The 24,266-nt window shown below is 58.8% G+C and overlaps 1 protein-coding gene across 6 annotated transcripts; it reads right to left on the bottom strand.

Moving 5' to 3' along the window:
* Positions 1–1,248: 1,248 nt before the first annotated feature.
* SLC27A1 (solute carrier family 27 member 1) lies at positions 1,249–24,013 on the bottom strand. 6 transcript variants are annotated; one of them, XM_079116341.1, is made up of 13 exons: positions 23,682–24,013; positions 21,971–22,138; positions 11,431–11,825; positions 11,067–11,228; positions 10,924–10,993; positions 10,149–10,240; positions 9,970–10,079; positions 5,518–5,727; positions 4,470–4,596; positions 4,240–4,377; positions 3,995–4,159; positions 3,499–3,645; positions 1,249–1,502 (listed from the first exon to the last, which is right to left on the bottom strand). In XM_079116341.1, exons 2-13 carry the CDS (start codon positions 22,135–22,137, stop codon positions 1,345–1,347), a joined length of 1,941 nt encoding a protein of 646 aa, XP_078972467.1. In that variant the 5' UTR covers position 22,138; positions 23,682–24,013; the 3' UTR covers positions 1,249–1,344. The 6 variants fall into 6 exon arrangements, with proteins under 6 accessions (XP_078972467.1, XP_078972466.1, XP_078972469.1 ...); XM_079116340.1 differs by having other exon boundaries at positions 23,764–24,013; XM_079116343.1 differs by having other exon boundaries at positions 23,795–24,013.
* Positions 24,014–24,266: the final 253 nt, after the last annotated feature.

The following is a 24,266-nucleotide window of genomic DNA, read 5'->3' as shown; positions in this document are numbered from 1 at the left end:
GTGGAGCTTTACAACGAGACCCTGGCTCCAGTAGCACCAGGAATCTGCCTGGTAGGTATCTTTGATGTTGGCCTGAGATAAACCAGGTGAGTCCCGTGTCTCTTGACCATCATAAGCCCCCTTCCTCTGACCCAGATCGTTGGATCCGCCAGGTTCTGCGGCATGTGGGTGAAGGTGGACAAGGAGTGACTAGGCTTCCAGCAGGTGCCAGATGCTCTGCAGGTTTATTTCTAAAAACCCTTAAAATCGACTAGGACACAAAAGCCCCGATGTGGGGCTGCCAGAGGCAGAGCAGGGACTCACTACTGCCCCTGCCGCTCAGGGGCAGAGGGCGCTGCGGCAGGAGGTCACATGTGCGTCTGGGTGCCACTGCAACCAGGCTGGCACGTGTGTCCAAGATGAGCCATCCACGAGAATGAAGGGAACGTGTGGGCTGTCCCAGGGGCTTGTAGATGTCACCACCAACGCCAGGTCTGAAACATCACTTGCAAGATCCCTGGGGACCCCAAGGAGCGGCTGCTGGAGTACCTGAGCCCCTCTCAGGTGCCACCCCCAAGCAGGAGACTCCCTGACACCACTGCTGCCACTCCTCCGGTCCTGCCACAGCCACCAGAGCGGGGACACAGGGGCCTCTGCCAAGGACAGGAAGCAGGTGGCTGGTGGCCTCCCGGGCAGCCGTCGGGCCCCTCAGCAAGAGCTCTGCGGAGACACCTGAGCAGAGACATCTGGACAAGGGCCAGCAGGGACAACATCCAAGTGGTCACAGTTCATTCTGGAAGCTTCCAGGGCGTCAGGAGGGGAATGGGAACAGGGAGCCCCGTCAGGGATGGGAAAGTGCAAAAGGCAATCAGCCCAGACCAGGCGAGAGTTCGCTGACGGGGTGGGGCGGGGGGCGGGCCAGAGTCCCTGACTGAGGCCCCCCAGGCACCCGGTGGGCGGGCAGATGCCCCTGCCCCCCATCCAGCCACGAGGGTCCTGCTCGGAGTTCGCAACCCTCTGAACGCCTGCAGCCCAGCGGCAGAGGGAGGCCTGGGCTGGGCTCCGTAAGGCACAGCGAGGAGGGGAGCCCCACTCTGGGTCCAGGGACTCGGACAGGGAAGAGCCAGGAGAGCCAGGGAGCCCCCAGGAAACATCCGCTCCGCCCTGGGCAGGACGGAGGAAGGGAGAGGGAGGGTGCCGAGGGGCCGCAGCAGGAGGCGGCAGGCGGACACAGGCAGCGGGAGGAGGCTCCAGTTTCTTGGCGGCAGGGCGTGGGCAGGAGGGGGCAGCCCGGGAGCAGGGCTGTCCGGTGGCGCCTCTCTGCCCACCAGACCCCGCAGGGGCCTCTGGCGGGCGGGGAGGACCTCAGAGGGCGAAGGCGCCCGAGCAGATGCGGGTGTAGACGCCCTCGTCCAGGGGCAGGTAGTGGCCTTGCTTCAGGTCCAGGAAGAAGAGCCGGTCCGAGGTCTGGCGAGGGTCGAAGCCCTCGCGCTGCAGCCGCGTCTTCTGGATCTTGAAGGTGCCTGCGGGGGAGGGGAGGTCACTGGGAGGGGCGGTACCTGGGGGCCTGGGCTGCGAGCACCCTTTCCCGCCTGGCCTGCCCTGTTCCGCCTGGTGGCTCACACCCGCTCCTCCAGAAGGGCTCCCAGGTCACCCCATCCCAGCGAGACAGAAACGACATTGCTCGTGCCCTGGCCCCGAGTCCAACCCCACCTGAGGCAGCGCTGTGGCCGTCACAAGAGGGCTGGAGCTCAGCAGCCTGTGCCCCGGGGCCAACCCTGGCCCGCCACCTGTTTCTGTCAATAAAGTTTTATTGGCACACGCCCCGCCCATGCGCCTCAGGAGGCTGCGCTGGCACCACGAGGGCAGCTGGATGGTCGCAACGAGACTGCAAGAATGCCTGCGCCTGCCCAACACGTGCGGACTGTTTTGTCATCACGCCCCGAGGAACGCTCATCACAGCTAGGTGCACGGGGCTCCCGCTGCAGTGGGCGTCTGTCACCCAGACGTGACGAAAGTCTGTGGGAGGACGTTGCGGCTTCTGTGCAATCACTACCCCCTTTCAGAGAAGGGGCGCGAGCGCCTCCTAAGGTTGGTATCCACAGGGATCCCGGAACCGCCTCAGCTGGGCTGGGAAGAAACGTCAGGAACCGGAGGGGGCGGCGCCGCGTACAAACAGAATAAAGGTACTGTGTCCGCCGCAACTGAAACACAATACTAAAAACCAAAAGATAAAAAACGGACAGGACAATGCCCAGCGCTGGTGGGAAGGCACATGGGCGGCTGCTCGGGGCCATCAGGTTTTGCCAAATATCCATCCACAGTCCCTCACTTCCGCTCCTGGGCACACCCAGTTGGCTGTGGTGACCATGGGGGTGGTGACAGGGTTGGGGCCTCCTGGTGTCATCGCAAGGACATGAGGAGGGGACAGAGAAGCAGAAGGCCAGTGTGCGTTTTGCAAGAGGACAAATCCTTAAAAAATATAGTGCAGGTTTCTGTGGTCATAGCTCAGTTTTAGAGCAGTTGTCTAGCATGACTGAGGCCCTGAGTTCCATCCCCAGAGAGAGAGATGTAGATAGATAGATAGATGATATAGATGATTGATAGATGATAGATAGGTGATAAATAGGTAGCTAGATAGATGATGGTAGATGACAGATAGGTAAATGATAGATGATTGATAGATAAATGATAGATGATAGATAGATAGATCTCAGAACAAAGACACAAGCAGAATGAGACATGCATTCAAACCCTGGCTCTGCCACTCGCTGGCTGGGTGACCTCAGGCAGATTTCTTGGCCTCTCTGTGCCTGTTTGTTTATCTGACAAATAGGGTTGATGGCAGCACTTACTCCACAGAGGTAAATGATTAGAGATGTGTACAATTCTTGGCGCATAGCAAGCATTATGTAAATATTTGCTATTTATCACAATTAAGAGAACTAAAAATACAACATACACAAACAACTAAAGAACACACACCTAAATTATTATAAGGAATTGCTACCAATCAAAAAGAAAATGAAAGTAGGCTTGGTGGTGCATGCCTGTAATCTCAGCAACTCAGGAGGCTGAGGTAGGAGGATCATAAGTTTGAGGCCAGCTTCAGCAACGTAGTGAGACCATCTCAAAATGGAAAAAAAAAATGTGCTGGGGATGTGGCTCAGTGGTGCAGTGCTTCCCTGGCATGTGTGAGGCCCTGGGTTCACTGCCAGTGTGGAAAGAAGGAAGGAAGGAAGGAAGGAAGGCAGAAAATGACATGGCAACACAGAATTGGGTGAAACCCACCAACAGGTCATTCACAGAGAACGTGGCCTGAGAGGTACAAGGTGCCGACTGGTGCTCCCCAGAAAACGAAAACACGCACCCACCTCAGCATGCCCAGTGGGGTGGGTGTGGGGAATGGAAATGAATGGCCACATCAATAAAACCAGGAGGGCACGCAGGAGGGTGCGGGGCCTGACTCAGGGGAGGTGAGCGAAGGTCGCTAAGCCAGCCCCAGTGGGTGGCGCGCACCTGTGGTGTCCACCTGAGGCAGGAGGCGCAGGAAGATGGGCCGGGCGTAGGGTGCCAGCACTTTCTGCAGCTCCTGGTACATGGAGTTGGGGTCCAGCTGCCCACGGGGGTCCGCAATGGCTGCCATGCCCGCTTTTCCCTCCACTCCTGGAGACAAAGGTTCAGCTAAGAACCCCCCGCCACTGCCAGGCAGTCCCCAGTCTCTAATCTCCCGTCCTTCCCCATCTGAGATGACACTTGCTGAAGCAATGAACATTTTACAAAGCTCTTGCTCCACCCCACCCCCCAGACTCTCAGAAAGGACACTGTCATGATCCCATCTTCTGGATGACAACATCATGCATGTGCATGGACTCTGGATCCAGTGCTCCCACCTGGTCCGCCAGGTAAACTCGTGCAGGTGGTGCACTGCCCAAGGACATCCAACCTTAAGTTCCTTTTGCTGGGCTCCTTGGGGCTTCCACACCCCAGAACCATACCCTGAACCCCAGCTTGCCTGGCACAGCCACTCCATACACTGCTACGTCTGTCTGGCCCAGCAGGCGGCTCAGCACGCCTTCCACTTCGGTGGTGGAAACATTCTCCCCTCGCCAGCGGAAGGTGTCCCCGCTGCGGTCCCGGAAGTACATGTAGCCAAGCTCATCCATCACCAGCACATCACCTGGCAGAGGGCGGAGGGGAGAGGTTGGACCCTGGCTCCCCATCCCCACAGCCAGCCCCAGGCTCCAGGAGGCTGTGCACCTGAGAGGTAGGCACTGTCACCCTTGCGGAAGACACTGTGGGCAATCTTCTTGCTAGTGGCACTCTCGCTGACGTAGCCATCGAAGCGGCGCAGAGGGTCCTGCTGGTTGATCTGGCCCACCAGCAGGCCAGGCTCCCCTGGGGAGGAGGCCAAACTCAGGTTGAGCGGGGTGGGCAGGCGCTGGAGACCCAGCTCCCCAGGGGGCGCTGGGGATGGGGGACCTGCTCACCTGGCTGGCAGGGGATGCACAGGCCCTGTGCGTCCCGCAGCAGCTCCATTGTGTCCTCATTGACCTTCACCAGCTGGATGGGGTACACGTGAGTCAGGATGCGGCTGCTGAAGCCACAGGAACCAACCTGGGATGGGGTGAACTGGGTCAGCCAGCAGCCCCGGCATGGCAGGGGAGCTTCCCCTGTGACACTTTGCCTCCCCTGCCCCAGAGCTGGGAATGAGCGCCCCTAGTGTCAGCTCAGCTCTGGGACCTCTGCAAAATCCTGGGGGTAAGGGCGGCATCCTGTCCCCGAGCTCATGCCTCCTTCTGCCACCTTCCCGTCCTGCCTTGCAGCCTCATGAGGGGACCTGGCTAGAGGTCACTTCCCAGGCCGTAAGACCCTCCAGGCCAGAAGGAAGTGGACACCTGCATTGGCCCAGGAATCTCAGCTGCAATGCCCACGGCCCTGCCTGGCTCAGACCTGTGAGCAGTGGTGCTTGTTCAAGGCGACTGCGCAGCTAGGCAGTGCCGCCTGCGCTCCAGGGCTGGCCACTAGAGACGTGCACCGCGAGGACCTCGTTTTATTAAGGTTATCAGGGTGTTCCTGACCTGGGGGTGGGGCCAAAGGAGGAAGGGGCGAGGCATGCGAGAGCGGGATGGACGTAATCAGCTTGCTAATCGTGTCTATTTGCAGAGAGCCACTACCTGGCAGCTTTACGCTCATGCTGTGACGTTGTGGGTGACGACACACTCAGTAGCTGTCCTCTGTTCCACAGAGGAGGAAAACAAAGCCCCAGAGCCCCAAGTGACTTGCCTAAAAGAAGAGCTGCACCTCAACCCTGCCTTGGATCCCCAGAGCCCTGCTCTCCCTGGGGCGTCACACAGAGAGGAAGGCTCAGACAGGCTGAGGCACTCCCCGGGGGCACACCCTTCCCACTTGGTGTGACAGTCACAGCACTAATTGGACACACTGGAGCAGGGTCTATGCCTGCCTCTCATTGATCCTCGTGGTGCTTCGGGGAACCCAGAAGTCCCGGTGCCACACCCGCGCGTCCGGCGCGCACACCTTGCCGTCCATGTTGGCGATGCTGCAGTTGCACTCGGTGGCCCCGTAGAACTCGCCGATCTGCCGCACGCGGAAGCGCTGCGTGAACTCCTCCCAGATGGCAGGCCGCAGCCCATTGCCCACCGCCAGGCGCACGCGGTGCCGCCCCTCGGCCTCGCGCTCCGGCTGCTTCAGCAGGTAGCGGCAGATCTCGCCGATGTACTGCACCACCTGGGGGCGCAAACCGAGGCTGGGCGGGGCACAGCCCCAAGCCGGGACCGCGCGGGGACACCACCAGACCTCCCCAGCCTGGGAGCCAACCCAGTGAGTGCGCGAGACGGCCTCGGGAGATGACAGCGGCCTCGGGAGATGACAGCGGCGACATCAAACCACGTCCTCAGTCCTCAGTCACCGCCTGGGACGCTGCTTCTGTCCGCCGGTGGCATCGCCCACACCTCTGGTGGTCCCTCTGTCCTCCCACCCCACGGCTTTGTGGGGACTGCAAATCCCCGTCGGAGCCTTAGCGCGCACACGCCGGAGGGCCTGCTGGAGGTTTGGCACCTCATAGGGCAACACTCAGCCCAAAGGCCCCCACCTGATGCCGCCCCCAGCCTCTGTTGGCTGGGGACGTCCCTGGGGTGGAACCACCATGCTGGGGGACAAGGGACTGAGTCCCAGGTGGCCATGAATCACCTGCTCACTGGCTGCCCCCTTCAGGGCCCCTTCCCTCCCTGCCTCACCTCATCCATCCCCACTGGGTTTGCTGAGCTCACTTCCCGGATGTCCAGGTGCCCTGGAGTTACCTTGGGGCCACCTTTTCAATGACTGCTCTTCCCATTTTACAGATAGAGAAACTGAGGCTCACTGAAGGGAAACTGGACCAAGGTCATGTAGCTGGAGAATGGCAAAATTAGGTCTGAACCAGGCATGCCCATGCCAGCCAGAGTCCAAAGGAAGCAGCTGCTGCTGGGGACTGACTTCCAGGCTGGTCACAGCAGCTGCAAACGTGCTCTCAGCAACTCCAGACACAGAATCAAGTATGCCACCAGCTTGTGACAACTCCATCTGGTCCTGCCTCTCCTCATGTCTCCAGAGCTCCTTCAGGTCTGTGGCTTGAGTCTCTACCTCAGGGACTTTGCACACACTACTTGCTGTCTGAAGCAGCTCCCCCACCACTGCAAGGCATTCCCTGGGGTATTTACTCACTATCTGATGTGAACATACTGAGCACACACCACCTGCCACGCACAGAGCCTGGACATGAAGGCACCAAGGCCCAGAGAGGGGACATAGTGCCACCAAGATCACTGGCTGCTGACCACAGTCCCATGGAGGGGTTCTCTCCCTGGGTTCCCAGACCAGAATCACTGGTCTGCAGTAGTGAACAGGGAACACAGCCTGCACCCTCCAGTCTCCCAGCCTGGGCCACTATGACTGGTCTAAGGACAGGCACATGACCAGGGCTGAGCCAATGAGAATCAGCCCTGGGACTTTTTTTGCAGTGCCGGGGATTGAACCCAGGGTGTTGGGCATGAGAGGCAAGCACTCTACCAACGGAGCTATATCCCCAGCCCAGTGCTGGGACTTTTGATGGAAAGTTGGAAGAGTAATTCTGTCCCTCCTGGAGTTGCCCAGGACCCTCCTAGAGAAGGGATGGGGTGGAAGCTGAACACTCAGGAAGCCAAGAGAAAAGCTGGAAACAAGAACTAGAGAGAGATGGAGGCCCTCCTGGATCAAGCTGTGCCTGAAGCTGTCCCTGTGTGGCCTCTCCATTTCTATGAGTACATAATTCCCTTTCTCTGAGAAACCCAGTCTAACTTAGATTTGGGGTTAGGATTCTGCTTGCTTTCAACTGACCAAGTCCCACCTAAATTCACAGCTGCCCTCCAACCTTTTACCAGGTGATCAGAGCAGCCCTCAGCTCTTAGCTCCCTTTCAGCTGAAGCCACAACCACACAGCAAGAGCAGACAGTCGATCGTTACTTCTGGCCTGGACCTGCAGACAGACTCTGGGTCAGCCAGAGAAGCAGGCACTGGGCCTCCACGTGGTGATCTCTAGTCTGCAGCGCTGCACCTGGACAGGAGTCAGGAAGAGGCCACTGACCTCGAACAGCAGCTGGGACTCCCATGCTGGGCGACCTTGTGCCCTGAATGTACACAGGTCAAGTAGGGAGACAGCACGGCTCGCCTGGCCCTGAGGGTGAAGGTGTGTTGGGGCGCATGCTTGCCTCTTTCTGTAACGCTGAGGAGAGAGGGCTCTGCCTCCCGCCAGGCCCGGGGCCTGTGCGCATGGCCACAAATAAACAGCAGCGAGCAGCGCCCCTGTGCTCCAGCCGTGAGGCGGGTTCCAGGGTCCACGTGCACATCCTGTCCCCGGGGCCTCCTGGCCTCCAAAGATCCCACCCGCGGTGCCCTCTGGAGTCCTTGATGGCCGCCACAGACCTTTTCTTTGACACAAAAACTCTGCTTCCTTCAGAAGCCGACAGCCTGGCTTTGAAGGGTTGGGAGGCAGCGCACGGTGCCCAGAGCCACGTGGCACGTCATGACAAAGGCAGCACCTGGGCTGCCGGCCAGAGGACATGCTCAAGCGTTGAGGCTGGAGGTCCCCAGCCACAGGGACCCTGGGGGGATCGCCACTGGCTCCTAGAGGTCCCAGGCCAAGGAGGTTGCTAGATGGCCTGGGGGGCACAGGACAGCCCCGCCTCACAGAGTGACCCAGCCCCAAAGGAGCGCCAGTGTGCTGCACCCAAGTCCCAGTGTACACGACAGGCTGGTGACAAAGGGACATGCTGAGGGACACTCCAGCAACGTCCAGACTGGGAAGGCATCCCAGGACATCCCTGTTCTTCAGCAAAGAGGATAAGGAGAGAAAGCAGGTCCAGACCAAGGTCCTTCCTCCAGCCAGCACGGCCAGGCTATCTCCACACCAATCCCTTCAAATAGACTCAACCTGGTGAGGTTGGGGTTGGGGTTGGGCCACTGCCGGACTCCTGAGGTCACTGTCGCTATGTGGTTGTGACCTTGGGTGCTGAGGCTGTTTTAAGGAGTCCTTGGGCTGGGGTGTGGCTCACTGGCAGGGCCCTTGCCCAGCATGCCCGAGGCCCTGGGTTCCATCCCAGCACCCCCCAAAAAAACAGTCTTCCTCAGGCGAAAGCCGGTGCACAGTTCCGCTGACGGAACGACTGCGGGCGCAGACCCACAGGCAGGAGGCGAGGCTGGCGGTTGCCTGGTGTTGCCCTGGAGGGTTGGGGAGCGGCTCAGGGGAGCCGTCTCCTCCCAGCATGACGGACACGTCCTGGGGCCGGACAGCACTGTGAACGGCACAGCTGCGCGGCTTTCCTTTTTCTCTTGGCGCCGGGAGCCGGAGCCAGGGCCTGGCCGCCTCTCGCGCCGCTAATGCAAGTTCTCCGTTATAGGAATTTCACCTCAAAACTCCTCTCAGGTCCTTAGCTTTCTGAGGCTCTACTGGGACGTCTTCACTGGAACCAGCTGCTACGGGGCAACAGGGTGTGGTGAGGTGCAAGGGCAGCGCGGGGCTCCCCTGCCCCTGGGGCAGGGTGACAGGGCACCCTAGGACCGCCACTTTCCTGTTCCCATTCGCGGCCATTTGCAGCTGTCCATACTGCTTTCTTTGACAGCGTCCACTCTGCATCTCATGAAGCTGGTTAGGGTTCCCCAAGTCCTCCCTCACCCCACGCGGAATGGACGGCCCTTCACAGTGGCGCTTCCGTCTAGGAGGGGTGCTCCCCAGAATGGCCGCGCAGAGCCACGCCCCAGCTGTGTGACCAGGGCCAGGAGCTGCACCTCTCTGGGCCCGGCCTGCCTAAGGTCGGCCGGCACTTCCCATTCCCGCGTCCCTGAAAGTACCACTCTCCCTTGCCCTGCGCGGCCACCTTGCCCTACCTCGGGACCCACGCCCTCCTGGGGCTTGGCGCCCCACCTGTATTTCCCCCATCATGGGAAGAAACCTCTCGGCCTGGAGGCCAAAGGAGAACAGCCGGGTCTTAACTCCTGCCTCCTCTTGCTGCTTTTCATTTATTTTTTTGCTTTGTTTTGCGCATGCGCTATCACTGGACCATGCCCCATCACTGGGCCATGCCCCGAGCCCCTGCTGGCCCTCAGGGACCGCTGATGCCTGCAGCTCTGCCTCCTGCTGAGGCAGAAGGGAAGTCTCCAGGAAAGACCCACGGGAGGCACGGGCACCAGGAAGGCAGCCTTTGAGGAGTCCACTCGCCCCGGGCCCCTCCCAGCGGCATTACAAGCCTCAGTTTCCCCACTTGCAAAATGGGGGCGATGCCTTTGCCTGCAAGATTACAGTGAGGCCCTTTTGGCCAGGGGTTGGACAAGCAAGGGGTCAGGGACCCTGACGGGCTTCCCTGTGCTCATCCTGGACACCCCGGGAGAGAGATGGGGGCACCCTCCGCAACCTCGAGGGGCGGGGGGCGGGACTGACGGGAAGGGGCGGGGCCTGACCGTGCAGTTGTACTTGACGCAGTCGTCCCAGAAGCGGCTGGCCGAGAATTTCTTGCGGAGGACGACGGTCAAGCCATAGATGAGGCACTGCCCCACGCCCATGATGTTCCCTGCAGAGGGTGGGCTCGGTGAGGCTCCCCCCGCCCCCACGCCTGCCCAGCCCCTCAGCCCGGCCGTACCTGCAGAGTGGTACAGGGGCAGGCAGTCGTACAGCACGTCAGCCGCCCGCATGCTGTAGGAGTGGTGGCCGAAGGCTGCGATGCGGTAGTACCTGAGGAGGGCGGGAGGGCAGGGGCTGGGACCTCCATGCCCCAGGGAGTGGGGGTGGGCAAGCACGCTTCCTGCTCAGCCTGGGGCCTGGGGTGGGGGCTGGAGGCGACCCTGGGGAGGTTGGGGGATATTGTCTGGGGAGGTGCTGGCCTGATCCCGGATCTGCTGAGCTGTGGGGATGGACTATGGGAGCTGTCCAGGCAGCACGCATAGCATGTGCAAAGGCCCTGAGGCTGGAAGGAGCAGGGCTGGTTTGAGGAAGAGCTGGGGTCCAAAAGGAAGGAGTGAGGAGTGACGAGGTGGCAGACAACACCCAGGTAGGGGCAGGGCTGGCAGAACCAAGGGTGGGGTTTATTCCACGGGCATAGGCAGTGAGGGGGGCTAGGTGCAGGGAAGGTCTGATTCAGGGTTTTAACCCTCCCGTAGTGCTGAGGCGAGCTAGGCTGGGTAGGGGCAGGAGGCGGAGCAGGGGCTGGGGCAGGTTGGGGCAGAGCTGGGGAGGCATGGAGAAAATTGGACGAATTGAGGAACAGGTCCCAGGCTGGATGTGGGGAAGAGGTGTCCCAGGACAATGGGAAGAGGGCCGCGGTGTCCTGAGACCGCCTGTGGGTGTCACCTGGTTGGGGGTAAGACACCTGCAGGCCCCGCAGTAGCTAGGGTCAGGCTGGTCCGGCCCCACCTCACCTGCTGTGCACCACGATGGCAGCCTTGGGCAGCCCGGTGGTCCCCGAGGTGTAGATGTAGAAGAGCCGACCTGCAGGAGATGGGCGTTGGGCGCTGGCGGGGCGCGGGCAGCGGCAGGCCGCGAGGGCTCCTCCCTGACTCACCGTCCATGCCCTTGCCCGGGGACTGTGCCGGGGGGTTGGTGGATGCCTCCTTCAGCATCGGGTCCAGGAGGTGAGTGTCCGGCAAGACGCCCTCGGGCCCCAAGTCTCCAGAGCAGAACTTGAGAAGGCTCTTCCCCAGCTGCCCGCTCACCTCGGCCACCGCTGAGACCCACAGTAGCGTCAGGTCACGGCCAGACAGGCCCCTCCTGAAGCCCAGTGCAGTCTCCCTGACCCAGGTGGCCAGCCCGGGACCAGCGCTCAGGCCAAGTCCCGGAGGGCCCCCTCCTGAGGCCTGGCGCCCAGCGCCTCCCCACCTGGGGCAGCCCCAGGTCCCCGCCCACCTGATGCCCACGCCTGGCCTCACCCGCTGCCAGTTCCCCGCCGTAGATGAGGGCCTTGGCACCCGAAGTGCCCAGGCAGAAGGCCAGGGGCTCCCGCCGCAGGTTGACGTTGAGCAGCGCGGCCACCACGCCTGCTTTGGCCAGGCCCAGCCACAGCCCCACGAACTCAGGCCGGCCCTCCAGGAAGACGGCCACCACGTCGCCCGGTGCGAAGCCCAGCTGGTGGAAGAGGTTGGCCACGGCGTTGGAGTAGGTGTCCAGCTGCGTGAAGGTCCAGCACGCGCCGCTGCCCGCGTCCACCAGGGCCAGGCGCTCAGGCTGTCGCCGCACCACGGCCTGGAAGATGCACGGGATGGTGTGGCCGGCTCGCTGGTGCCGCCGCAACTCCAGGCGCACGCGGATCAGAACAGAGAGGCCGCTGCGGGGAGGGCGAAGGAGACGGGATCACTGGCAGGGAGCCACCCAGAGCCTCCGCTTCCCCACCCGCGGGATGCGGGGAGCTGGGGTGACGTGGATGGCTAGTCGTTTGGTTGCAGGGTCTCTCAGGGACCAAGGACAGAGGCCATTTCCCAACTGGCCATCTGGTGTGCATTGGGGTCCCCACGTCCTCCCCCCAGCTGCTGGAGGGCCCTGGGGTGCTGGGGCCAAAGCCCGCCCTTGTCACTCCAAGGCACCGGGCACAATGGCCGATGTGTCCAGCGCCATGCATCTGACGGCAGGAAGGGGCTGCGCCAGCCCAGCCGGTCGGGGACCTCCCGGGGGAGGGACAGCAGGGAATGAATGGGGGAGTCTGATCAGAGGCCTCGCTCCCTGCCTCCTCTAGTGGACACAAGGGCAGAGGCCCCGGGGACAGGAGCCTCCAGTGGAGAAAGCCTTCCCTGAACACCAGGTGGCCTGAGTAGCTGCCCTCGGCCAGGCTTGAGCTGGCGGGAAGTGGCCTTTTACATTTTTTACTTTTTACCAAGAATCACTTTAGATCTCAGAAACCTAGAAATTCTCCACTTAAAACCTTGGGGATCAGAGGTTTCCTGGCTTCTGGCTCCTCTGGCTCCCCGTCCCCAGACCTCAGGGACACTGCTCAGAGCAGCGAGGGGCCGGCATGGGCTCCGTACTGCACCCTGACCCCCCGACTCACACGGGGCCGGCGGGGATGCCACTGCCCGCTTCAGCCTCGTCTGGCCACCTGCCTTCCACTCCCGGAGCGTCAAAATCATTGCCAAGTCCATCCCCGCCCCAGCCCGGCCTGCCCCAGCCCCGCCTCCCTGGTGGGCTACAGTGGCGGCCACACCCTGGGACCCTGTGCATGCACCACACCGCTCCGCTCCGCCACAGAGGGCGCCAGGAGACGCCGCGGACCAGACAGCAAATGACTAACGCTGGGCCTCCTTCCCAGCCTCCCGCACTGTGGGATCTGGGGACCGAATGTCTGCCTTTTAAGAAAAAAAAAAAAATGAGCTCAGGGGACACTCAGCGCCCACCCTCCCTCCACCGCCATTCTCTCCTCACTGCGCAGAAAGCGCCTATCCCAGAACTTCTGTCTACCAGGCACTATTCTGGGGACAGGCCAGTGAGCAAAGAACACCAGGGTGACAAAATCCACCAGCTCTCGCCCTCAGAGGCTCACTGTCACTACATGATCCAGGTCCAGTGACAGTGGTGACAAGGTTGCGAGGGACAGTACAGAGTGACAAAGACTGGGGTGGGGGAGGCTCCTGAGAGGTAAGTGGCATGGGAGCAGGGTCTGGTGAGGCCAGGTGGAGCAGCTGAGGGTAAATCTGGGGGCACAGCTAGTGCAAAGGCCCTGAGGCAGGAACAGGCCTAGGAAGGAGGCGCATGTGAGGACCAGAGTGGAGGCCAGGGTAGTGGGGATTCAGACGTGGGTCAGACGGAGGGAGGAAAGGTCCAAGATGGGCAGGGCCACCCCAGCAGGAGCCATAGAGACAGGCGGGGTAGGGGCGTTAGAGGCAGTGACTGCAGATTTTTAAAGCAAGGGCTCAGGGCTCTGATTCCCCAGACTCCCTGCTTACCTAAGAAACCTTGGAGGCTCCTGCAGCTGCCCTTTGGATGGAAGCAGGGCACTGAGGTCTCTGCAACTGGACCACAACACTCTCACACTCGTGCACACACGCTCACTCTCGCACACTCGTGCACACACGCACTCTTGCACACATGCACACTCACACACACTCGCACACTCACGCATGTGCAACACACACTCACGCGCGCACACACACTCTTGCACACCCACGCACACTTGCTCGGCTCCTCCCAGCAGCCCCCTCCTCCTGGGAGTTGCAGGCACCCTGTGGGGCCTCACCCTGCATTATGCCGCTGCTGCCCCTTCGCAGCACAGTGTCCCTCAAGTGCCCGGGACTCGGGCACCGGCAGGGCTCAGGGCCCACCTCTTCCCTCCACTCCCCACCCCCACCAAGCTCCTGTGCAGTCCCCCGTCATGGTCCATGGTGCTGTGAGCACGGCACGGGAGGCTGCATCCCTGTCAGCCCAGGAGCTTAATAGATGCTCAGCAAACGAGGCTAGACAGCTACAGTCACAGCCCTGAACCTGGAATCCAGTGCACCCACCCGAGAACCAGCTGGAGATGCATGTGGGAGTCTTTCATTCACCCCCAGTGACCACCTACTGTGCTCCGTGCAAGACCCAGAGACCCAGGGCGATGAAGACAGACACTCCTTCCGCTCCATCCTCCGCCCTCTTCGCGCTCTCTCATCAGCCCCCAGCCCCCTACTCCCCGTCTCCCTCACCCACTCCTCCCTCCAGTCGGCCTTTTCACTGCCCCCTGAACGCAGCCAGCACGCACCTGCCTCAGGGCCTTGGCAGAGACTCGGCCCACTGCCTGGAGCACTCTTCCCTCAACATCCATGGGGTTCCTTCCCCAGACCTCAGCCCAACTGCACCTTTCCTGGGGCCAGGCTGGACTTGAACTTGCAGTCCTCCTGCCTTGGTCTCCCAGTTGCCGGGATCACAGACACACCACGGCGCACAGTGACTGTTAAGAAACCGGTCTGCAAGTTCTTCCTTCCACAGATGGGGCCTCTCCTCCCCTTCAGGGGGTCGAAGAGGGGGTTTACTTCTCATGAACAGCATGGGGCAGAAGCAAGGCTGTGACCTCTGAGCCGGGGCACAAAGGGGACACCTCTGTCTGGAGTGAAGCCTGTCTGGCCCTTGACACCCAGCACCATGCTGTGTGGAAGCCCAGGCCACATGGAGACCCACAGGCAGGAGTCTGGCAACACCTCTGTGCTAAGAAGACATCAAGCGATTCTGATCCTGGATTTGGAATCTTCCCAGGTGAGGCCCCAGACATGACATGGCAGAACTGGGGCAAACGGTGACATCTGAATTCCTGGCCCACAGAAGCCACAGGAGATAATAAACAGTAATCACTGTTTGGATTCCCTAATTCGGGGACAGGGTTGGGGATACAGCTCAGTGGGTAGAGTACTGGCCTCACAAGCACAAGGTCCCAGGTTCAGTACCCAGCACCGCAGATGATAATAACAATAAGCCATGTGTTACACAGCCACAGGTGACGGATACACACACGCCCAGTCTCACCCCCTTCAGAGCGCTCATAACCTCGAACAGCCACCTTCTTTTACTGGTTTCCAGGAATCTTTCATCCATTTCCATGAGATCGGAGGTCGCATCTGTCTGTGGCCCCCGTCGTGGCTGTGGCCCAGCACTAACTGCCGCTGCGAGGACAATGCTGGTGTCCCACAGAGGGGCTCCAGTGTAGCCCTGCCACCCCTGCCTGTGCAACGGCGGGGGGTGGGTTGGAGAGCATCCCCACCCAGAGCCTCAGAAGGCAACTTCACTTAGACAAGGTGGCGTCTGTGCAGATGCAGCTCAGGTGAGCGTGGCTATGTGGCAAGACTGCGGAGGAGGAGGAGAGCAGCAGGGGGAGAGAAGACAGGCGGGGGAGGGGACACCGGGCTGGAGTGGTGGGTTCACAGGCAAGGACCACCTGGAGCCCCCACAAGCCAGAAGAGGCAGGGAGGACCTTTCCTCAGGGACTCTGGAGGGAACAAGGCCCTGCCAACACCTGAACTCTGTGCTTCTGGTGTGGTGGTGTACGCCTGTAATCCCAGAAGCTTGGGAGGTTGAGGCAGGAGGATCACAAGTTTGAGGCCAGCCTCAGCAACTTAGGAAGGCCCTAAGCAACTCAGTGAATCCCTGTCTCAAAATAAAAATTAAAAAGGGCTAGAAATGTGGCTCAATGGGCCCCTGGGTTTAATCCCTGGTGCCAAAAACAAACAAACAAAAACCAAAACAACAAAAACATGAGGTCACTACAAAGGCTTGGGAACCAAAAGGATTTTAGACTTTTCAACAATAACCAGTGTGAAAAATAACTTCAAGCATCAAAGGAAATAATTTCCAACCTACAAGTCTAAACCCAGACAATCAGTCAAGTGTGAAAACAGAAATAAAAACATTTTTATATATGGAGGTTCTCAAAAATTAATTTCCTTGCAAGATTTCTCCAAAAGCTAATAAAGATGTGCTTCAAAACATGTGCTTCTTTGAAGTAAACCAAAGAAATGGATGATGAAGGATTCAGAGAACAGAGTGTTTAACCCACAAGAGAAGAGAGTCTCAGGAGGATAGCTGGAAGCAAGCCCAGGCTAATGAGTATGCACTAAGGGAAAGGATCTCAGCCTGGGTAGCCTGGAAGCTAGAAGAGAGACTTCTCTAGGAAGGTGAAACTAATAATCTATTTAGTGTTCTAAATGTCATGACAGGAGACAACTGTTGTGGAGTTCAGGCTTGAAGTGGAGATAAAGACAGAAAACTGAAAACTAACAAATACAAAGGCAATTGATAACCCCAGGGGAAACATAAGGTTGCTCAGGAAATGAAAAGTGATCATAGTATATTAAATGGTTCAGTTTTTTGGTTTGTTTGTTTATCCTTATGCTGAGGAATGAACCGAGGGCCTCGTGCATGCTAAGCATAGTCTAGGACTGAGCTACGCCCCCACCCCAACAGCTCAGTCTAGAATACTGTTTAGTTAAAACAAGGAAATGCCTATCATCAATCCGACCCAAATTATGATATACAATTAATCCTCATTATTCATGGATTCCTTATTTCCAAATCCTTATTTAAAATGCATACTCACACAGACTTCCCAATCATTTGTAGACACATACTAAGTGGAGAAAAATTTGAGTTGCCAATGGGCATGATCCTGGCTGAGGTGGAAAAAAGAATGCAGACTGCCTTATTTCAGGTGTCAGACTGCACACAAGCACCCCTTTTATGGTCAGCTTGATGTCACCTACTTTTCATTTCTGTGTTATCGTGCTGGTGATCTTTGTTGTTGAAAAGGAGCCCCAAGCACAGTACCAAAGTGCTGTCTAGTGTCCCTAACCACAGGAAGATGCCTTGTGCTGAAACTGCGTGTGTCAGGCAACTTGGCAAGACCCTGTCTCAAAGCAAAATAAAATGGAAAGGGCCGGGGATTACAGTTCAGTGGTGGAGCACCCTTGGGTTCGATCCCCAGCACTTCAAAAGAAAAGAAAAGAAAAATCAGAACAACGTATAACTGTAAGAAAGGTTATGTGAACATGGTCTCTTTTGTGGAGGGTTGGGGGGTGCTGGGGCTGGAACCCAGGGCCTCGCACATGCTAGGCAAGTGCTCCACCACTGAGCCACGCCTCTGGCCCAAATGTGGCCTCTTTTAGTGTCAAGACAACTACTAGTATTTTCAGACCACTGTGGGTCACCAAAGCCAGGTAAAGCAAAACCATGGATAAGGAGTGAGAAGGGGACACCACTGCATGACAGCAAATCAATAAAAATGGGAAACATTAAAGGTGCACTCTTTCCACATCCGCCGGTGGTCAGAGCCTGGCAGGCCTGGCACAGGGTAACGTCTGGCTGGATGGAGCTAAAGCGGGGTCTGCGCCACGGAGCCCCCACTAAGTTCCAGGGTGAGCCAGAATGAACAGGGGTCACCTCGGTAGCAAAACCACTGCTCATTCACTCCCAACAGAATGACTCAGGTGATCATCCTCTCATCCTCTGCATTTACTGAGCATCAACTGTATGCCAAACACTGCTACTCTTTTTTTTTTTTTTTTTTTTTTTTTTTGGTACCAGGGATTAAATTCAGGGGCACTTAACACCTCGCTGTTGCTGAGGCTGGCTTTGAACTCATGATCCTCCTGCCTCAGCCTCCCAATCCCTGGGATTACTACAGGCATGTGCCACTGTGCCCAGTACCCCTCCAAAGTAGGGTCCTGTATATCAGATGATGGTGAGCTGGGGCTCGGAAAGGTGAATTAACACGGCTGAGGTAACACAGCAAGTTGGGACAGAACAACCCAGAGCCAAACCCTGCTTACGGGGTCCCTCTGCTCCCCTGCAGAATTACCACTGAACATTTATCAAGTGCTCACCAGATACCAGGAACCATGAGGCACACAGCAAGTACTAACGCATACTTCTTTTTTTTTTGGTGGGCTAGGGATTGAACCCAGGGCCTTGTGCATGTGAGGCAGGCGCTCTCCCAGCTGAGCTACATCCCCGGCCCTAATGCATGCTTCCGGAAGGACACTACACCAGGATCCATCTCAGATGGAAGGCACTGGGACATGACGAGTCAGCAAGGGGAGAACTGCATCCATAGCCAGACCCTGGGCTCCAGCCACCAAGCCGCTAACCCCCACCCTATGTCTGAGTGCCTACTGTGTACCTGACCCTGCTCTAAGGTCCTCCTGTGAGAGAACTTGACAGAGTACCCCAAAGACCCCATGAGGGTATGAGTGTCAAAGCCACGGGCAGAGGGCCACCAGTGAGGAGAGCAGCCAGAGGAGCAAGCCCTGCCGGGTCCTCCTAGAAATGGCACAGCTAGAAACAGGAACCGAGCCCACAGCTGGTCATGCTCAGCTAAGCACAGGGACAGGAATGGTTACAAGTGCACCCAGCCAGCCTGTCCCCTGCTGCGCTCCGCCCTGCCTCTTGGTCTCTCTCAAGGACGCCCACGCAGGCAGGCAGTAGATTCCGGTGCTTTGTTCCAGCCACATGCCAGGGTGGCCTGCCTGGAAACAGCCCAAGTCACCCCCACCCTGTGGACAAAGAGACCACTGTCCAGCTCTGGGCCCTTCCCAGGGCCTCTTCTTGTCCTTCTGCTCTTTGTATCCTGAGTTGCAGGGCCCCGGTGCATGAAGACATCAACAAGGATAAGAGCAACCAGATTTTATGGAGCAAATTCAGGATGGGCAGGAGAATGGGCAGAGTGCCAACATATATTCTGAACCCAGTGTCTGAATTCAGCATAGCAGGTTGGCCACAGGCACAGGTTCCCCTCCCTGGCTGTGTGTCCCCAAGAAAATGGCTTCACCTCTCTTTGCCGTGGTTTGCCCACCTGAAAAATGGATTAGTAAGCATCCTTTCTTTAAAGGGCTGTGAGAACAAGGCCTGGTACGTGGGAAGGGCTATTAGACAAGCTGCATTAGTTAGCTACTGCTGCATAACAAATGACCCCCAAATTAGCAGCAGGAAACAATATTCATTGATCATAGATTCAGTAGATCAAAAATCTAGGTACAGGGCTGGGGCTGCGGCTCAGTGGTAGAATGCTTGCCTAGCATGTGTGAGGCACTGGGTTTGATTCTCAGCACTACATACAAATAAATGAATAAAATAAAGGTCCATCAACATCTAAAGAAAAAAAAAATCTAGAAGCCAAGAGTGGTGGGTGGCTCACACTGTAATCTCAGCTATTCAGGAGACCAAAGCAAGAGGATCACAAGTTTGACGCCAACCTCAGCCACTTTGTGAGACCCTGTCTCAAAATAAAAAAATAAAAAGGGCTGGGGTGTGGCTCAGTGGTAGAGCACCCCTGGGTTCCATCCCTGGTACTGGAGGAAAAATCTGAGAGCAGCTGAACTGGGTGGTTCAGGCTCAGGGTACCCCTGGGCCTCTGGTCCCCTCAAGGTTTCACTGGAGACAATCCATATCAAAACTCGCTCCCATGGGCCCGTGCAGACCACATGGCAGCTGCAGACCCTCAGAGCAAGGCATCCAAGAAATGGCACCCAAGACGGAAGCTGCGTCTTTCCTTCTGACCTCAGAAAGGCCATCAATCACTTTGCTGCATCCTATTCACCAGAACGGAAGGGGACCACACCAGGGCATAAAGAGCAGGGCAGGGGTCAGTGGGCCATCCTCACGGCTCTCCCAGAGCCCACTGGGTCAAGCCACCTCAGGGATGTGGGGTGGACCCAGCTCCTGGCTCTGGGGAGACACAGCCAGGTGTAGATACCCCCAGGCTGGAGTGGGAGGCACCGGGAGGCAGGGAAGGCCCCCTGCATAGCAGACACAGCCGGCTCCCGTTGCAAGCCCAGCCTGAGAGCAGGCAGCGCCAAGACAGACGTGATCGCCGGCTGTGCCCCTCAGGCCCACAGGCTAGAGGGGAAAGGGACCGGCCATCAGAAGACATGGAAGCAGGAGTGTAAGACAGCTACCGATTACAAACGCTGCTGGTGATCCAAGGGAGCTTCACAGCCACACGGCCTGCTCCTGCTATGTCCCCCTTGACACTGGACAAGTTGCACGGCCAAGCTGTGCCTCGGTCTGCTCATGTTTAAGATAGGGACAGCAGCTACCTCCCATGGCTGTTGGGAGGGCTTAATAAAGTCACACCTGGCAGGTGCAATGGCGCATGTCTATAATCCCAGAGGACTGGGAGGCTGAGGCAGGAGGATGGCAAGTTCAAAGCCAGCCTCAGCAACTTAGTGGGGCCCTAAGCAACTCAGTGAGACCCTGTCTCTAAATAAAATACGAAATCGGGCTGGGGATGTGGCTCAGCAGTCAAGTGCCCCTGAGTTTAATCTGCAGTACCCAAAAAAAAGTCACGACTATAAAATGCTTAGCACATCCCCTGGCCTGGCACAGCAGGAGCACTCATGAGCGTTAGTCATTCTGCCAAAGAGTGACATGTGGGGGAGGGGATAGAGACACAATGTTTGGAGAAGGCTCTCTGAGGACATCTGAGGATGTGACATTTAAGCCACCACATAACAGAAAATGAAGAGCAGAGGAACGGCCATCAGGCAGAGGGAACAGCACAGGCAAAGGCCCTGGGGCTGGAACACAGGCTGAGCATGTTTAGCAAGCAGAAGACACAAATGTAGCCAGAAAGGGACAGGGAAGAGCCCTGGGACAGGGAACAGAGGTTGGAGACATGGCCAGGTACCTCTTGGGCCATGCTCAGGAGTGTGGTCTAGATTCTAAAACAAGGAGTCACAGAGGGTACCAAGTAGAAAAATCCAGCAGAGTTTCCCTGAGAGTGTCCTATGGTATCACCAGGCAAAAGGAGGCCCCAAATGTTCCACTCAGCGGAGGCAGCCTGAGCTCGACACCGCAAGCTGCTTTGGGGACCAGGTGAGCACAGGGACTGGCGAGTGGTGGGCAGGCAGAGGCAGGCTGGCAGGACCCAGAGCACCCAGCCAAAGCTGTCTTTCTCCTGCACAGGATGAGGGAACAAGGAGAGTGTGTGACGATCTGTATGTCAAAAAGACCAAAGGGCAGTGGAGAAGATGGGACCCTGACAGTAGAGAAGAAGGGCCAGGTTTTAGAAAGGTCGGAACCGGTCAGCCTGCAGTGGGACCCTTCCCAGGTCCACCGCATCCCTGCCCCTCATGAACCTTTCTTCTCCCTTGGCTCAGTGCATCCACATTCCTGCCAGGAGCCTGGGAAGGCAAGCCCAGCATACAGCGGTGCTCACCTGCACCCTCACGGAACTGTTCCTGAAATCTGTTTCCATGGGAACCCCCAGCAATACCTATTTTGCCCCAGGATGATCCCCAGTAGCCTCTCTGAGCAAACCCCTGAGAGACACCCCCAAGGCCCTCCAAGGATCTGTGAGCAAGAATGACCTCGGAATCCCTCCAGAGAAGCCAGTCTCTAAAGACCCCCAAGCAAGCACTGGAACATACAGTGACCCCCAACACACAGTCCCTGAACAACATCAAAGTTCCCCACAGATCCCAAACTCTCAAAATGCACCTCAACCACAAAGAAACCTGTCAGTGTTCCTTGGAGGAGCCCTTTACAGATACCCGGAGCAGCCCCTTCATCCCCCACCCCTAAGCCTCAAGAGATTAGGCAGCCCCCAGAGACCACTGAGTCGCCCCTGTCACTCCCCAGGACCCTATAAGGGTCTCTGACAAGCTCCCAGAAGTCTCTCAGTCACCACAGTCCTACAGAGATTTCCACCAGCTAGCTGCCCAGAGGCCCAAAGGTTGCCACCAGGGTCCCCGAAAGTCTCCTAAGCAGTCCCCAATCGCCTTTGAACCTACTACTCATCTCCTTCCAGAGACCCACAATTTGTTCCCAGACCTCGATTCCCCAACTAGTCACCCCTTCAAGTCCCGGCTCCACTCCTAGCCCTGCCCTTATACCCCGGGTCCCGCCCCCAACTTCTAAAGTCCTCCCAGACCTCCCCGGGACCCGCAGACCACCCGCAACCTCCTCGATCCGCCCAGGCCGCGCAGCCCCGCCCCCATACCTGCCCGGCCCAGCCACACTCACAAGAGGTCCCGCCTCGCCGTCTTGCAGACGATGCGCAGGAAGCGCCAGCCGCCGCCGCCCACGTACACACCGAACGCCGCCGCTGCGCTCCAGGTCCACGGTAGTCCCAGCAGCCACAGCAGCGCCAGCGAGGCCAAGGAGGCCGTGCCTGCACCCGGAGCCCGCATCCTAGGGAGCGGAGGGCACTGAGGCTGCTGGCCGCTGGGGCCCCGCCTCCGGCCTCCATGCCCCGCCCCCAGATCGGGCTCCGCCCCCAGGCCCTAGCTCCGCCCTCGGACAGCCCAGCCTGGAACTCCAGGCCAGGTTCCGCCCCCTCCTCGGTCTAACGGGAACGCGTTCACAAGTCAGGCTCCGCCCCCAGGCCTAAGGTTGGCTAGTTCCTGATAGGCACCACCCCCAGGCCGGGGCTCCGCCTCCCTGCCAATCATTGTAACGGGATCCTCCCCCGGGTCCAATATTTCCATACCGTCAGTCATTGTCAGGCCCCACCCCATACCTTGACGTTGAGGCAAGACCTCAAACCCACGCTCCATCCCCAAGATTTAGTCCTCAAAGCCTGGGCCACTTTGTTCCCGACCACAGACCTAGTCCCTTCCTAGTCACTCGTCCAGGCCCCGTCCCCAGGCCATTACCTACCCCTATCCTCTGTCCCAGAATTCACCTCCATGCCCTGTCCCCGGCCTGCCCATCTGGGATCCCGGGTTTTCCTCCGGATCCCGCCTCTACCCACTTTCTCATGGCTCTCTCGACCCGGGCCCCAGGTTAAGCCTCTAGCTCCGCCCACAAGCGCAAGTCTCCTGTAGAGCCCCACCCTCTCTACGCCGGGCTCCAGCCCTGGGTTAGGCCTGTGCTCCGGCCCCTTGGCACACGCTCTCGGGTTCTGAACTGGACCCCGGCCCTCCCTGTCAGCTTGAGCCCCGCCCGGCTTCTGACCTGGCCAGCTTCCCAGGCCCAGGTTCTATTCTGGCCACCGGCCCCACCCTCAGGCCTTGTCTAAGTCACCACTCCAGGAGGGGCGCCTCACTCCTGCCCCCTTAGCCCCTAAGCCCCGCTCCAATCTCCTCTTTCCATCTGTCTAGCTTTTAGCCCCTCATCCCGCATAGCGGCGGCTGGCCCCTTCCGGAGGCCAGGACCATAGAGGGAGATCCCGCGAGCTAGAGAGACGACGGCCAACGAGACCCACCGAGCTAGAACGGCCAGCCGAGGCTAGCCGCTGTCTCCATGGCAACCAGGCCTCGCCCCGCCCCATTCGGCCGCGTGCTTAGAAAGCACGTGGGTCCCGCAGGCAGGGGCGTGGCTCTCGGGCGCGCCAGGCCGAGCCCTAGATGGCATTCGAAGTTGTCCCGGGGGACCGGAAACTCCCTGCTCACAGCCGGCCCGCCTGCCCTGGAGTCCTACCCCAGCGTACCCCAAGCCCAAGCCCTAAAGCCTCTTCGGTCTTAAACACGCATTCTAGGGACCCGAGGAGGACTAATCCATCATCCTAGGGCCACAGAAGTTTCTAAGTCCTAACCCGCCTCCGTCTCAAACGTGGATCAAGGACCCAGCTAATCCCAAATCCATACCCCAAAGCTTCATCAGTTAAATCTTAAGGTTACACCCCTGGAACCCGGGGAGGTCAATATCCACACACCGGGTTCTCATCATTCCTAATCACACCCCCAAGAGACCCAGCAGGTCCTGTTTGCACCCCAGGGTCCCAGGAGCTCACCTAGCGGTCCCCAAACCCCTTTTCCTGACCGGACACGGGCCAGCGCTGAGCTGGATGCCCACAATGCTATTCCGTGGCTGACCTGAAGCCGCTTGCAGACCCCGGGACCTGACCGCACTTTCGTGGGCTCCCAGAAGCTCGGGCAGCAGGCAGGCAGGGACTGGGAGGCCGAGGCAGGGGTCCTCAGCTTAGCTCCAGATGGTGGGTCCCTTCAGGGGCTTCTGTTGCTGGCAGACTCCTGGCTCGTCTCACTGCGCTGTGTCCATGCGTGCCTCTGCCTTGGGGCCCTCGCAGCAAGTTCCCCCTTCTGTGCCCCCCTGCCCACTCCACCCCTGCTTGTTTTCTGCCCTGCTTGGCCGACCTTCCCCGGGCTGTCTTTGGGAGGTGGCCAGGGCCTGCTTCCAGCACCGCTTGGAGGACAGGGCTGGGCAGGCTCTCGCCCCCACCCCCACCCCCAGCTGCTATTGGTTTCTGCCAGCAGCCCCGGGTGGATGGCATGGGGGGCGAGGAGGTAGATCCGGAGCACAGGCCCAGAGCCAGACCCTGGCCAGCACTACTTTCTCAAGCCAGGGATCAGTAGTGAGC

This window comes from Sciurus vulgaris, assembly GCF_902686455.1.
Source record: "Sciurus vulgaris genome assembly, chromosome: 16".
NCBI lineage: Eukaryota > Metazoa > Chordata > Mammalia > Rodentia > Sciuridae > Sciurus > Sciurus vulgaris.
The sequence above is the reverse complement of the archived record's forward strand: the minus strand, read 5'-3'. Positions and strand labels throughout refer to the sequence as shown.